This window comes from Canis lupus, chromosome 9, assembly GCF_048164855.1.
Source record: "Canis lupus baileyi chromosome 9, mCanLup2.hap1, whole genome shotgun sequence".
In the NCBI taxonomy this organism is placed as follows: Eukaryota; Metazoa; Chordata; class Mammalia; order Carnivora; family Canidae; genus Canis; species Canis lupus.
Genome location: NC_132846.1, coordinates 47,784,669 through 47,801,156, shown reverse-complemented (window position 1 = coordinate 47,801,156; position 16,488 = coordinate 47,784,669). Strand labels below are relative to the sequence as shown.

General features: G+C 44.6%; 1 protein-coding gene across 8 annotated transcripts in view; it reads right to left on the bottom strand.

The window, feature by feature from the left end:
* The window catches only part of DCAF4 (DDB1 and CUL4 associated factor 4), a 30,081-nt gene extending 15,846 nt beyond the window's left edge, over nt 1-14,235 (bottom strand). Inside the window, exons 1-5 of one of the 8 annotated variants that reach the window (XM_072839173.1) lie at nt 13,974-14,234; nt 3,328-3,442; nt 2,477-2,670; nt 2,163-2,259; nt 10-113 (exon numbers count right to left, since the gene is read on the bottom strand). In XM_072839173.1, coding sequence (XP_072695274.1) covers nt 10-113; nt 2,163-2,251 — 193 coding nt within the window. In that variant the 5' untranslated portion in view covers nt 2,252-2,259; nt 2,477-2,670; nt 3,328-3,442; nt 13,974-14,234. Of the gene's footprint in view, nt 1-9; nt 114-2,162; nt 2,260-2,476; nt 2,671-3,327; nt 3,443-10,674; nt 10,800-13,067; nt 13,305-13,517; nt 13,650-13,973 lie in introns of those variants that run through there. The other 7 variants (XM_072839180.1, XM_072839176.1, XM_072839175.1 and 4 more) reach the window with 7 other exon arrangements.
* Nucleotides 14,236-16,488: the final 2,253 nt, after the last annotated feature.

Sequence of the window (16,488 nt, the reverse complement as noted above, 5' to 3'; positions counted from 1 at the left end):
CTGCCTCACCTGGCACAGAAGAACTCCCAGCTGAGCTGGATGAGGTCGATGGGGACTCATCATCGCTGATGGGACCAGAATCTTGTGGGCTTTGCTCTGCCACTGAGTTACACCTGTTGACACACAATCACAGTAACTTGCAGTGAAGGGCTTGAGTCCCAGTTGTTCTGACTGTGGGATCCTGCAGGGGTCAATTCAGGCAGTTCCATGGCCCCCTGACCCTTCTGATTACTTGGGGAGATGTGACTTCTCCCTTCTCCTTGAAAGCAGTTTATCTACTACACACACACTAAAGTTAAGGCAAAGTTTTGGCTCCTTATCCTTAACAGGATGTGTGTCACAGTAATTCCCTTTCCTTATCTCCTCACTTGAGCATTCTGTGAGGTCTTTTTGAAATTTCCAGATGAAAAGAGGAATAATCTTTGCCAATAAGAATATTACCAGCTGGGCTCATTTGTCAGCTCAACAGCAGTTACAAGGCCAGGTGCATTTTATTCTTTATTGGATTTAGCAGTAGGCTAAATCACCTAACAGATGGAAAAATTGGTGGGTCAGAGCATAGAGGTGATTTGCTCAGTTAATACTGGGATAGTGCCATGGTTTGAACACTTGATTTGTGAAGCTACAAGCAGATTCTGTGGCAATTACAGGCTGAAGGATATAATGATAGAGCAAAACACCTAATTTTAGAATCCTGAAAAAATCTGCTTCAAAATCAAGAACTTCCTCCCCAACCCCCAAAGGAATACAAATGGAATAACTAGGCTGAAGAGATGAAAGAACTTTCTCTTTTGTCTGTAAATACTAACTACATAGTTTCAGAGAAAATTATTCATTCTCCCTTTTTATGGCCCAGAGCTTTCTGAAGCAGCTCAACTGTAATCAGCAGCAAGAGGAGGAAGGATTAAGGGTTATGACAAATGTCTACATTTCTAGTCCAAGGACTGCTGCTCCATTCTTTCCACAGAGCCCAGAAGGTGGCTGTCCAGCATGTTTCCACATGACTCTGCCAAAGCAGAGTTGCGACTCCTTTTTGCACAGATCATATTTTGCTACACGTTGTACTCTTGTGGGAAGGTGTGGGGCCCAAAAAATATCCATAGTTCTCCTTACAAAACATACAAACACTGGGCATCATCCTGATCATTCTACAACATGGGTCAAGTCTGCGACTCTGGCCTAAGAGTAATAGATTTATTCTGCTCCTAATGAGGCCCACTGTGTATAAAGGGCCTATTTTGAGCCAGGCAGCCCATCAGAGGCTTTCCATACAGTATTGCAAACCTCATAAGTAATACTTCTCTTTTGTACAAGAGTGACCAAAAGGATTAAGTAATTTGCCCAAATTCACATAGGCAAAAGCAATGTCAAACATTTTAATGGTTTTTGTTATTGTTTGGGTTCATGTGTTGTAGGAAGCATCTTGGTATTTGGCATCTTCTGACTGTCCATGTTAGGAGGAGGTCTGAAGTGTGGAGAAGTTTTGAGACTGCTGGCACGCAGTCCTCCTCTGGTGCAAAGACTTCTGCATGAAGGAAATACAATCTAGTCTCGGCCCAAGATACCCACCCACACCAGGAGAAGACATCTCTTCATAGTTCAGGGCCAATAGGACTTCTGGCCATAAGAACAGTAAGAGTGGAAAAGGTTTGCACCGGGGACTTCAACTCAGTATAGGTTAAGTTTAACTTTCTAAGCTGAGTAGTGGGTATATGATGTTCATTGTAATATTTTGTACACTTTTGTGTTTATTAAATGCAGTATTATATATTTAGCCTTTCTAAGGTCTTGGGCTGAATTAGCTATTTTCATTGGCTAGGAAAAGAGAGAGAGAGAGAGAGAGAGAGGGAAAAAGTCTGCAAACTAGAAAAACAGCTCTCCAGTTCTACCTGATAATGTCTTACTTCTAAGCCTCTGGCTAGTGCTCTGGCCAGAGGTCATGGTCACTCTGGAAAGAAAGAAGAGTGTGGCTGTATCTCCTCATTACTCCAAGTGTGGCAGGCAGGCTGACTTCCAGCAGCGGCACCCTCTAGGATCTTGTTAGAGATGCAGACTCTTCTTGGGCCCCAGCTCAGACCCCGCATTGTGGTGAGAACCATGGTGACTCCCACACAACCAAGGGGTGCCACAGTGCTAGAGGGGCCCCGGGCAGCAGCACTTGCCTCTCATCAGAACCATGCTGTCTGAGCCGAGAGTTCTGCTGGTGGCTCCTTCTCCCACGTCTTCTATTCTGCCAGTTGTTTTTATACATTTCTGCTCCTAAGAGAGAAAAAAAGAAAGTTCACATACAAATGTGTGTGTGTGCACATGCACGTGCTTTTCTGTTTGCTTCTTGATATTTCCTTCATGCTCAGAGCTAGGCAAGAGGATGGCCCAACTTGGGTTCTCACCAGAGCCACCACACCACACCTACAAAGGGCCGCTTCCAGGTGGAGACACCGAGGAAAGCCCATGCTTCTGTAGCCACTTCTCTTACCTCACCGTTGATACCTGGCCTGCCAATCTGCCGACCTCTGGTTCCTTGGGTCACTGTGTGAGGTGATGACAGATTCTCACAATTACATTAGATGGCAGTTGAGGCCGGCATGAGAACTCTTAGGTTATTCTTCTTTCTTTTCTTTACCAGATAACACCAGAGCATATAATTTTTCTCTCAGTCCACACACATCCCTATTTATAGAGAATAGATGACAGTGAACACTTTCTCCTACACAATTCCAGTACTGGGCAGGGAAAACTGTGAACATAGTTAAATGAGGGCCAGTGTGTAGGATTTCTCAATGTGCTTTATAAAGGGTTTAGCTTCCTGAAGTATGCAAGCTGTTAAAGGGACAGATGTGCAAATGCATTTTTTAAAGTAAGGAATGAGATAAAAAACACTTCTTACTGATAGTGCCACAATATTTCAAGTGGCTTTTTCAAATCTTATCTTGTATAGCCTGAATCTATCTCTTAACCACCAGTTTCAACATTGGGAATCACATTAAGAGTTCTTAAAAAGACCAAACTGTGGTACACGGACTAGTTGCTGTGAGTTCCATGCTTTCTTAACACCTGATTCACATCCCCCTCTCCCCAGCCCCAACTAACAGGAGACAGTGATGACATCTTACTGAATATACTTTTATTTATTTATTTATTTAAACTCAGTATACTTTAAAACCACATTCAAATGCCATCACAAAATTAGAAGAACATTTCTAGGACTGAATGCAACCAAAGAATAGATTAGAAAACTATTTGCTTTTATTTTCCAACTTCTTCTGAATGGGGAATGCTTGTTGGCATCAGCACACCCGAAGTCTGGACTCCTGGTCCAGTACTTACCCAAACATTTTGTGAATTCTGTAACAAAGTCCTCAGTTTGCTTGCTTCAGACAGTCTGCCTCCCCTACTGGGCCATTCCACAACTTGGATTACTTTCAGCAGATGCTCTCCAGTCCTGTGCCAGAATTAATAAGCACTACTAAGCAAAGCATATAGCCATGCTGAGGTGGGGCCATCATAAATGTCTTATTTTCATTCTCTGCTGGGAAATTATGAATTAAACTACTTTAATTATTCCTAGTCGGAGTCACTCCCCACAACTCAGGGTGTTATCCCTGTCCCAAATTCCCTTTCCACTTTCTTCCAATCCTCCTTGTTAGTATAGCTCTCCACCTCATGTAGAAAAGAGATGTTGCCAGGTATGAATATTACAACTTTACCCTTTCTCTTCCACAAGTATCTGCCTTTAATATTTCCAATGGTCTTCCACTTGTCTTGGGGAAACAGGTGTCCTTGTGCCTTTTCCTGGCAAACCCATTCCACCTGGCTGTTGCTCTTATTCCTCCTCAGACTCAACAGACACCTGTTCCCGTATGCTTAACCAATTTCCCCTGTCCTTATATCTCGGCTTATGAACAGGCTCAGGTTTTTAATTTGTATGTGCTCCATCTCCAACCCAAAAGGAAGAAGATATCCTTAGCACATGGTCTATGTGCAGACATCCCATCTATTTCCCTGTCACTCCTCAACCCACTGCAGTCAGGCTACCTTCCTCACCCTTCTGGTAAAATGCTCTTGTGAGGCATTTAACTAATGATCCCCCTACCTGCCAAAGTTAGTGGTCTCTCTTTAAAACATGTGATGCCACAAAGCATCACTCTTCCTTTGGCTTCTGGGAACATTTCTCTTGGTTTTCCCTTTACTTGTCAAACTCATCCTTTTCAAAGGTTTCTCTTGGGTCACCTGTCCTGTGTCTGTCTTCTACTGTCCTAGATCTTTTCACACTTATACCACCATCTCACCTGCCAATGCAGGTTCATCTCTAACCCCTAATACCCCTCCTGGGCATCAACTTCTACTGCCACTATCTACTTCTACGGTGACAGCAGACTCAGCAGGTTCAGAGTCCATGATTTCTCCCTAGTTCTCTGTCTGCTCTTTTACCTATCCATATTTTCCTTCTCTGTAAATATTACTGCTGCCCTCACCCCTGTCCTATAGTACAATAACTTTATTCATTTTCCTAAGCAATCCACTTTCATGGTTCCTAGACACCACATGCATGGGTCTCCCTGAGGATCAATTATCTTAATCTTTATTTAAGAATAAAGTTGTGGGATCCCTGGGTGGCGCAGCGGTTTGGCGCCTGCCTTTGGCCCAGGGCGTGATCCTGGAGACCCGGGATCGAATCCCATGTCGGGCTCCCGGTGCATGGAGCCTGCTTCTCCCTCTCCCTCTGCCTCTCTCTCTCTCTCTCTCTCTCTCTCTCTCTCTGGAGCCTGCTTCTCCCTCTCCCTCTGCCTCTCTCTCTCTCTCTCTGTGACTATCATAAATAAATAAAAATTAAAAAAAAAACTTTATAAAAAAAAAAGAATAAAGTTGTATTTACTAACTAGTTAAGTTACAAACTAAGAAGAACTATGCAGCAGAAGGGAAATAGGGCCAGTGTTAGAAAAAGAACCCTTATTGACAGATTATTAGCAACTCTATAAAAAGATAATTTCTCTAGATTCCACATTCTGTACATAGGATGTCAGTTTGCTTTAATTGTGAAGTAATGCAGGACTACAGTGAAGAACACATGTAATGGTAAGTCAAAGCAGATCAGGTGGCAGGAGCATGGCATGCCCACACCATTATCCTCCAAAGAGGAGTGGCAAAATCAAGGACATAATAAATAATGAAATAACTGGTGAGCGCTGATTTTGGAATATGTCTGAACCAGTAACTCACACAAGTGCAGGTTCAGGTACTGCAACACAAGGAAAGACTGACGGCATTAACTGACTTAATAAGCAAGATCAAGCCAAAGTCATCTTAAAAGGTCATAATAAATAGAAGTTGACTGAACACAGAAAGGATTAGAGTGGGATGAACTGGTATCTTTTTGTACTTTTAAGAAGCCTATTTCAGGGGTGGGGAGTGTCTTCCCCGAATGCAGACATAGTTCACTCTCAGTACCCACTTTATGCATTATGCTTGCTTGCCCTTATCACTCTGTACTAAACTTTGTAGTCCCATCTCAGATTAACATAACATGAATTCTCTAAGCAAAGACCCTGCCTTGTTCCTTCTGTTCCTAGCACTCATGACCTACTTGTTCTCAGTAAATGTTCACTGAACTAAACAAAAAACAAAACAACCTCACAACTACTTTAAAATTCCAGGTAGCCCCTTTTTGCTCTAGGCATTTTCATTTACAAAGTCAAACATGATTTAACTTTTTGGAAAATGACTAGGCAATACTTATCAAGTAACTTATAAATGTACAAGCCTTGTGTTGGGAATGGATCTTAAAAAATAATCCAAAAGACTATAAAAATTACAACTTCACAATCACTTTATGAGGCTAGTATTACCCTATTACCAAAACTGAAGACATCGCAAGAAAACTACTTATCAATATACCCATGACACAGACACACAAAATGCTAACAAACCAAATCCAGGAGCATATAAAAAGGATTATACATGATGAGCAAGCAGAATTTATCTCAGGAATATAAGGTTGATTCAACGTAGTAAAATCAATCAATGTAATACAGCATATTAACAGAATACATGGAAGGGAAAACCCCACATGATTTCAATAGATACAGAAAGGGCATTGGGTAAAATCCAATGGCCTCTCATGATTAAAAGCTAGAAATAGAAGGTAACTTCCTCAACTTGATAAAGGGCATCTACAAAAAAAACCCAAAGCTAACATCACACTTAATGGTCAAAGAGTGCAAGTTTCCTCCCCAAGATCAGGAACAAGTCAAGGATGTCTGTTCTCACCACTTCCATTCAACACTATACTGGGAGTTCTAGTCAACGGCAATTAGTCAAGAAAAAGAAATAAAAGGCACTCAAACAGGAAAATAAAAAGTACTTCTATTTGTAGCTGGCATGATCTTATATAGAGAAAATCCTAAAAAATCAACAGCAAAACTATTAGAGGGGATACATGAATTATACAAGGTTGCAGGATACAATCTGAAAATGAAAGAAACAATTCCATTTACAGTAACATCAAAAAACTATAAATTACTTAGAAATACATATAATATGGTAAGTGGGTAACTTGTACATTGAAACTATAAAACACTATGAAAGAAATTAAAGAGGACCCAAGTAAATGGAAACATATCTATGTCATAAATTATAAAACCTAAAATGGCCTCCAAATTGATTTACAGACTTAATGGAATCCCTATCAAAATTCCAATTGCTATTTTTGTAGAAATGGAGCAGCTGATCCTAAAATTCATATGGAAATGCAAGGGGTCCAAAACAGTTAAAAAAAAAAAAAAAAAGTCTTGAGAAAGCAAAATTGGAGGACTCACACTTTCCAATTTCAAAACTTAATACAAAGATACAGTAATCAAGATAATGTGGTAGCGGCATAAGGACAGAAACACAGATCACTGGAGTAGAACTGAGAGTCCAAAAATAAACCCACCACAGCTATGTTTTTTTTTTTTTTAATTTTAAGTGGGCTCCACACCCAATGTAGGACTTGAACTCATGTCCCAGAGATTAAGAGCTGCATGCTCTACTGATGGAAACAGCCAGGCACCCCCCTCAATTGATTTTTGAAAACGATGCCAAGACTATTCAGGAGGGGAAAGTAAAATATTTCAACTACTAGGATAACTGGATATCCACCTGCAAAAGAATGAATTTGGATTCCTACTTCACATCATACATAAGAACTAATTCTAATGGATCTAATATCTAAAACTATAAAACTTAAAAAAAAAGATTTATTTTAGGGAGAAAGAGAACGCATGCAAGATCAGAAGGGGGAGATGGAGAAAATCCCAAGTAAACTCCATGCTGAGCTCAGAGCCCCACATGGGGCTCAATCCTACGACCCTGAGATCATGACCCAAAGCTGAAACCAAGAACTGGATGCTTAACTAGCGCCATCCAGATGCCCCCTAAAAGTATAAAACTCTTAGAAGAAAACAAAGATATAAATCATCATGATCATAGATTAAGTAATGATTCCTTAGATAGAATGCCTGAAGCACAAGAAAAAAATAAAATAAAATAGACCTCATCAAATTAAAAACTTGTGTACATCAAATGATCACTACTAAAAAAGGGGGAAAAAAAAGAGTGAAAAGCCAACTCACAAAATGGAGGAAAATTATTTTTATATTTTTTAAAGATTTACTTACTTATCTGAGAGCAAGAGCACGTGTTCAAATGGGGGAAGGAGGTAGGGAAGGAGAGAATCTCAAGCCGACTCACCACTGAGCATAGAGCCCAACACAGGGCTAAATCTCACTACCCCATGATCATGATCTGAGCTTAAATCAAGAGTCAGGTGCTTAACTGACTGAGCTACCCAAGCACCCCAAGAAAATTATTTTTAAATTCTGTATTTGATAAGGATTTAGTATCCAGAATATATAAATAACCCAACTAAATAATAATAAAACAATTAAAGACATTTTTTTCAGACATACAAATGGCCACTTAGAAAATGAAAAGATGCTCAACATCATTAGTCACTAAGTAGATGCAAATCAAAACCACAGTAAGATACCACTTTATACCTACCAGGGTGGCTACAATCAAAAAAGCAGATAACAAGTATTGGTTGAAGATGTAGAGAAACCTCATACATTACTGGTGGAAGGCAAAATTCTGCAGCCAGTTTGGAAAAAAGTTTGGCAGTTGTTCCAAAGGTTCAACAGTTACATGACTTAGCAAAACCCAGCAGAAATGAAAACACAGAGCTATACAAAAATTTGGTACCATTCATAGCAGCACTATTCATAATTAATTGCCTCAAAGTAGAAACCTAAATTTCCACCGACTGGTGAATGGATAAACCAAATGTGCCACATCTGTACAACAGAGTTCAACCATGAAAAGAGTGAAGTACTGATGCTTGCTACAATGTGGACAAACCTTGAAAACATTATGCTAAATGAAAGTAGCCAGACACAAAGGGATGACACAAAAGGTCACATATTCTATGAATCAATGTACATGAAATCTCCAGAATAGGCAAGTTCAGATACAGAGAGGGAGGAGAGAGGGGGAAGAAGAGGTTGTTTCCAGGGGGCTGAGAGTAGGGGAAGAGAAGGCAGAAAATGGGGAGTGACTAACTGGCACAAAGATCTCTGCACACTCAAAGATTTTTTTTTTTTGAAAGAAGCTTCTTGGGAGACTATTTTTCCGTTATAAGTACGTTCCCTACTCATCCCAAGTTAATTAAGACTCTGATTACATTGTTTTCACAGGCAACATGCCACCAGATTACAACAAACTTTGGTACCAAAAGCAATAGTCACATATACAATACTTTAGTATGCCAGTTTTGTTTTAAAACCAGAATTAGGTTGAATGTGACTTTTATTTAAACTAAAATTTATGCCTGTGCATTCATAAAATACTGATATATTAGTTTCATATTTCCTTTATTCTGTTTGATTACATATACACTGAAAGGTAAACATACAGATCAAATGATGAGACTTCATGTTTCAGTGAAAGTTTAAAAAAAAGAAAACTTGTCTTTTTACTTAACACTGCAAGATAAAGAATTTTTTTAAATTTTTTTAAAATTTATTTATGATAGTCATCACAGAGAGAGAGAGAGAGAGGCAGAGACATAGGCAGAGGGAGAAGCAGGCTCCATTCACCAAGAGCCAGACGTGGGATTCGATCCCGGGTCTCCAGGATCGCGCCCTGGGCCAAAGGCAGGCGCTAAACCGCTGTGCCACCCAGGGATCCCAAGAATTTTTTTTTGAGAGGGGGAGGTTGAGGGACAGAGGGACGAGAGAGAATTATTAAGCAGGCTCCATGCCCAGGACTGAGCCCAATGCAAGACCCAAACTCATAACTGTGAGATCATGACCTGAGCCAAAATGGAGAGTTGGATGTTTCATTGACTGAGACACCCAGGCACCCCATGAAATAGAATTTTTAAATCAGAACAACTAGGTAGGATCCTTTTCTGGAGTTGACCTAAAAGAAACTAACTGAATTGGTAGATTTTTTTTTTTTTTGGCTTCTGTTATCTACTTACTGTAGCACTTCCAACCAGGAGCAGTGTAATAATGTGAAACACTCTGAAATCCATAATCATTAAAAAAAAAAGGGGGGGGCAGATTATACAAAAAGACCACACATCACAAAGAGGTTAAAATGACTAGGTATATATATTTTTTAAAACTTTCATTTACATCAGCAGAAACTTCCTTAAATTTTCTTCCCCTGTTTTCAATGGTATTTCATTTTGAGGTTTAACATAGCAAGCCAGTATAAAGTTTTACAATTCAGTACAGCAGATCTCTTGACCCACAGTTTCACTTTCCCTGGGTTCAGTTATCCTCCATCAGATCCAGAAGCAGATGATTCTCCTCCGGATGTACCCTCAGATCATCAGGAGATCAGTAACAGCCTAATGCTGTGTCACAACATCTACATGTCGTCTCATCACGTAGGCATTTTATCATCTCACATCATCACAGAAGGGTGAGTACAGTACAAGAAAGTATTTTGAGACAGACCACGTTCACATACCTTGTATCACAGTATGTTGTTGTAATTGTTCTATTTTATTACCAGTTATTGTTATTCACCTCTTACTGTGCCTAATTTATAAATTAAACTTTATCACAGGTATGTCTATATAGGAGAAAACATAATAAGTTTTTTTACTATCCATGGTTTTAGGCATCCACTGGGGGCTTTGGAATGTGTCCCCTGGATAAGGGGTAATACTGTAATCCTGGATTCTGAGTCATTTTAAGATGAAAATGGAAAGGAGTATAAGAAAATTTAGTTTTCTTCTGTAACATTTCAATCAACTGCTTGTTGTTCCTTTCTTAGTCAACAGATGGATACCTGTCCTGTTCCAGATACACATTTAGCTGACAGCGATCTCTGAAAACTCTGAATCTAAATTTGTTCTTGTCAGAAACCAGAAAAACAGGACTGCCTAACTCAAGCTCTAACTGAAACCTATTGTTCTTATTTCTTATCATAGTTTTTTGAGGCATTGATAAAGAGGTTTTGCAATGACCAGAACATTTTAACTGCTAGGCCAGAAAAGCCCCCAAAACAACAGAATGCCTAGAAAACCACATCCCACACATCACCTCCCTGCCCACGATCATATGACGCACACATTATAACCCCCCCACCTGTGATCACATGTTCTGTCTGTTTGTTCACACGTACCTCTCTGCACATCTCCTCCTTAGAGGTCAGTCAAGACTTGAGCCTGCCACCTCCTCTGGCTGCTGGCACTTAAATTTCTCTCTTTTCCAAAGAAAGATCTCTTGAGAGAAGTTTATCCAAGTTTGTTCGGCAAGAGTATTGGCAAATCTAGGTAGGAGCTATGCTTTTGATTTGTCCCCCATATTCTTGGGGACGGAGCAGTTGGCCTCACGGGGCACCAAAGCTTTCCTGTTGGTTTCTGGAGTTACTGGCTGAGATGGATTGTTGGGTAACACTCTTAACGTTATCTACATGTGGTGGATAATCTAGTGGATACCCAGAGCTTCTGAAAGACCTATAAATCTTCCTCACCAACCTTTGGCACATCTTGGTAGGCAGCTGTGTATACCTCTAATGCTTTGCTGTGAAACAATTTCAATAGTGATAAAATGGAAATACAGTGTTGGTATCCTTTATTTTTTGCTCTTCAGAACTGCCAATAGCTTTCTCCAGATGAAAGCTGTTTGGATAGCATCCACTGTAGCTGCCTGTTTTTTATTTGTTTTTTAAGATTTTATTTATTTATTCATGAGAGACAGAGAGAGAGGCAGGCAGAGACATAGGCAGAGGGAGAAGCAGGCTCCATGCAAGGAGCGCGATGTGGGACTCGATCCCGGGACCGTGGGATCACGCCCTGAGCCGAAGGCAGATGTTCAACCACTGAGCCATCCAGGCATCCCTGTGGCTGCCTGTTTAACTGGGTTCCACCCACATGCCCATAAGATGGGTTTGCAGACTTGTCCTTTCTAATTCAGCTTAGCTTGTCCATTCCTTGCCATTATGGTTGTTGTGAAATCATCCCATTTCATTTTTACCTTGGTTTTAAGAGCTTTCAAAGGTTCACCTCCTCCGGCTCCAAGTATGAACCTCTGCCTTGTTGATAATCCTGAAGTTTGGCAAATTTCGGAGTTTTTCAGGTCCTGCTTCAAATCAAGGATCTCCCTGGGGGGGGGGCTCAGCGGTTTAGCGCCTGCCTTCAGCCCAGGGCAGGATCCCGGAGTTCCGGGATCGAGTCCCACATCAGGCTCCCTGAACGGAGCCTGCTTTTCCCTCTGCCTGTGTCTCTGCCTCACGCTCCCTCTGTGTCTCTCGTGAATTAAAAAAAGGGGGGGGGGCAGCCCCAGTAGCTCAGCAGTTTAGCGCCGCCTTCGGCCCAGGGTATGATCCTGGAGAGCTGGGATCGAGTCCCATGTCAGGATCACTGCGTGGAGCCTGCTTCTCCCTCTGCCTGTGTCTCTGCCTCTCTCTCTCTCTGTCTCTCTCATGAATAAATAAAATCTTAAAAAAAAAAAGAAAGCCAATTAAAAAAAAAATAAAACAAAACAAAACAAAACACAAATCTACGATCTCTCTAGTGGCCCAGTTATGGGATCTCCCTGGGAAGGTGGTTTTGCCTTGCAGTGGGACAGTTCTCCCCACAGGAACCTCCAAGATTTGGTAGAGCTCTCCCAAAAGCTTGTGGTTGGAACATCCCAGTTTCTTGGATAACTGGCCCTGCCCCTTTCCCAAGATGCCTACCTTGCTACCTCATGCCTCAGGGTTGTGGGGCAGCCTGGGGGTGGGGGTGGGGTGTCTGCTTAGCAAGGGTGCTGGGAGCCCTCAGGCCTCTGGCTTTCCTTGCTTCAGCCCAGGGCTGAAATTCAGGGAGGGAAGAGGCTCCATATTTTCTACTTAAGACCTCAGGTTGGGAGCCCTGGCAGCTGGGCCTCAACATCTGGCCTGGAGCCCAACAACGTTCCTCTGAATTGCATGGGCTACAGGGTTTTTTTTCTGGGGTGATAAAAATGCTCTGGAAGAAGAACGCGGCGAGAGTCACACAACTTTGTGAATATCCTACAAAACCTACCGAACTGTATCCTTTAAAACGGTGGATTTTACGGTGTGTGAATTATATCTCAAAAACAAAAAAGATTTACTAACTGTAATATTTAAAAGTGAGAAACAGGGCAGCCCAGGTGGCTCAGCGGTTTAGCACCGCCTTCAGCTCAGGGCGTGACCCTGGAGACCTGGTATCGAGTCCCGCGTCAGGCTCCCAGCATGGAGCCTGCTTCTCCCTCGGCCTGTGTCTCTGCCTCTCTCTCTCTCATGAATAAATAAAATCTTAAAAAAAATAAAAATAAAAGTGAGAAACATCCTAAAAAAAAAAAAAAAACCACCCAACAGGGTAATTACGATGACGCAGACTCCTGGACTGTAATATGGAAAAGGCGAATGCTGAATAGCTTGTAAGGCCCAACACAAAATGGCCCCTACAAGGAGCTCGCCTTGCCCACCTTGAGTTTTTTTTTGTTTTTTTTTTAATAACTATTTTTACAAATGAGGAAACTGAGGCTTCCAGGTCTAAGTTATCTTACCCAGCAGGACACGAAGCGTGTTGGAAAAGAAATTCCGCCCCTGCCGGTCAGGCCCCGGGGCTGGGTTACCCGCAGAACAACACCTCAACCGTGATTTCCATTGTTATTTAAAACAGAACTTCGCGGGGGGGGGGGTGTGTGTGTGTTTCGAATTTTGTTTCCTCCAGGAAGTTTTCACAGATTTCTTTCCTCCCCGTAGTCCGAGTCTAGAGAGGGGGACCGCAGGCCACCCCACGGCCTTGGGGGCAAGCGGCGGAGGCCGGCGGCGGCGGGGGGGGGGGTGACGAGGCCTCCGGGACCCCGAGAGCCCGAGGACGTGGGGGGGCTTCCCCGCCGGCTCGCAGCTCGGCCTGCGGGTTCGCACCCGGGCTCCGGCACCGACCAGTGCGGCAGGGAGCGCGCAAGCGAAACCTCACGAGGCCTCCTCCCGCGCCCGACCGAGGCACCCACCTCCCAGGGCTGCAGGGGGGAGACCTGGCTGAGGCGCGCGAGGCAGTTAGCCCGCGCCGAGCTCTCGGCCCACGCTCAGGGAGCGGCAGCCGTTCTCACCGCCTCAACTTTCAGGGACACGGCCGCCGAGGCTCCCCGGTCCCGACACCGGCAGGGGCTGGGGGCCACGCTCAGCAACGGGGCTCAACGGGACGCCCCCTCGGGGTGCCCCCCACCCCCCGCGTTCACGGCTGCAGGACCCAACCGGCCGGACGGGCGGGGCTCCTCACGCCCGCGGGGCCGGCCCAGCCCCCCACCCACGCCACGCTCAGGCCGGCGTCGCACGTGCTCCGCGGCTCCCCGCCCCTTTCTCGGGCCTTCCCCCACGGCCCAGCCCACCCCGCGCTCTGTGCGCGGAGCAGCGGCAGCCCCCGGGCCGACGCCAACGGCCGCCGCCGCCGGCACACACTGACTCACCAGACGGTCCTTCCCGGCTCTCCTCAGGCCGGGGCCCGGCAGGCGTACGCGATACGCGTGGACCCAGGACCCGGAAAGACCACGCTGTAGCGTCGGCCAGTTAGTTGCGTCCGTTTTTTGTGTTGTCGCAGCGGATAGGACTAGGGGGCCGCCCCCTCCTCCTCATTGGACACGGCTTCTGGCTGTCTACGCCAATAGGGTGGGTCTTAGGGGGAGGGCGGAGACTGGAGCCTCGGCTCCTCCCATGCCAGGCGAGGAGGCCGCGTGTGGGCGGGCGAGTCTGGGGCGGGGCCTGGCGCGCCGGGGGCGGAGTTCCGACCCCGGAAGCTCCGAGGAGGCGGAGTCTCTGAAGGAGCGGTACAGGCCCAGCAGCGGATACCTTCGCTTTCCGCAGCCAGTTGATCCCGCCGGGAGTCGTCCTCCTGCTGCCTTGGGCTACTATATTTAAAGCTGAGATTTCGAGGGAAGGAAAGATGTTACTGTGGGAAAGACAAAGGCGTCTCTGAGGTGAGGGAGAAAGAAACAGGTGGTGACGTCTTGGGCAGTGACCTCAGGTGACCTCAGCAGCCGAGGCTGCTGACCCTAGGTGTGTATGGCTCCGAGGTGCGGAGGACCGTGGTCTGGACGGCCGTCAAGGAAGGTCACTTCTAAGTCTAGTTCTGTTTTCCTGCCTTGCTCTATGACCTAGGAAGAGTCTCTTCTTTTTTGTGCCTTCATTTCTTCTTTTGAACCATGAAGTTGATCTGATGTCCTGATGTTCTCTCCAAGGCAAAGTTTGTTTGTACGACTGATATTTCCAGAATGTTCTCTATGTGCTGTCCCTGTTCCAGATGCGAGCTGAGAGCTATCAGAACTTTTAGAAGCTTGCAATGGGCACTTGGCCAGAAGTGATGTTTTTTTTTCTTTAATATTTTATTTATTTATTTTATTTATTTATGATAGTCACACACAGAGAGAGAGAGAGAGAGGCAGAGACACAGGCAGAGGGAGAAGCAGGCTCCATGCACCGGGAGCCCGACGTGGGATTCGATCCCGGGTCTCCAGGATCGCGCCCTGGGCCAAAGGCAGGTGCTAAACCACTGCACCACCCAGGGATCCCTAGAAGTGATGGTTTTGTGAGAAGATCAGGCTGGGTTCAAACAGGCAGGCTTGGTGGTGGTGGTGCGGGGGCAGGGGTTGGTTAAAAAGGAAAGAAAGAAAAAAAAAATTATACAAATAGGCTGGGCTTGGTTGTTGCCACTACTAGGCCTGGCACACCACGTGCCTTGTTAACCCAGGTCCCTCTGAGTGGCTGGACGGGTTAGAAAATAGGTTGTGTGGTTTATCAGTTGTATCTCAGTGTGAAAGCATTGTAGAATTTAAGCTCTCAAGGAGTTTACAAACAAATGCAGGGTGTGGAATGGGGAGAGGTGGTAAGTGGAATGAGAAGTGAGTATAGTCAGAATAAAGGACAGCGTTGTGAAGCTTGAGTGGCCCAGAAGAGAAGGCAGAGAGAAATTCTGAGCTAAATAAACCACCTGCCTGTTCAAGGAATAGTGAGGCATTTATTTTGGCTGGATGGGAGGGGAGTCCTGGAAGCAAAACCCTGCTGGGTAGGTTGGGTCAAAGGTCAGGGGTAGGAGCAGGCCGAGAGACCCGGAAGGTCTGAGAGTTGGGGAGTGCGGGACTAGAGCTGCACTTTGGAGCGGTCACCCAGGCAGCACAGTGGGAGAGACCTGTGCAAGTCGGCCGGGAGCCTCCTTAGGAGCTTATTGCAGCAACTCGGTGAAAAGTAGTGAGGACTGAAGCTGAGTGGTGGCCGCTGGGATGGACCGGAGTGTAGATGGGAGACACTTCAGAGGAGGGAGGAGCTGCAAGGCTTGATGAACTTTGTGGGAGGAGTCAAAGGGGATTGTAAACTGAACAGCTAGGGTCACTGGTGAAGGTCAGGAAGGAGTTGGCTTGGGGCATGCGGAGTGAATGGCCGCAGCCCGGCAGCTGGGGCTCAGGCACAGCTTCTGCCTCAGCCATCTGCAACAGGCACACCTGAGAAAAAAAAGGTTAGAGAACATTTACAAATCAAGGCACAAAAGGAACTTGGTCTTGGGTGAGTCATTTGGCCTCTGTGAGCCTCAGTTTCCTCATAGATAAAATGAGGATGACCATCTGTACTGAAGAGTTATAGTGAGGAGTAGATATGGTGACTATAAAGCACCTCACGGCTTGGTCTACATGTCCATGGATTAAGTAGCCTCTGTTATGAGGAAGGCTGGATATCTGGATGGTGCATATTACCATCAAAAGTAAAAATAGTGGCTCCTGGGTGGTTCAATAGGTTGAGGGATGGATTCTTGATTTCAGTTCATGTCATGATCTTATGTGTCATGAGTTCGAACCAAGGGTCGGCTCCATGCTTAGTGTGGAGTCGGCTTGAGAGTCTCCCTTTCCCATTCCCTCTGCCCTTTCCCCTGCTCACACTCTCTCTCTAAAATAAATAAATGTTTAAAGGAAAAAATAATTCCTGGGACGCCTGGGT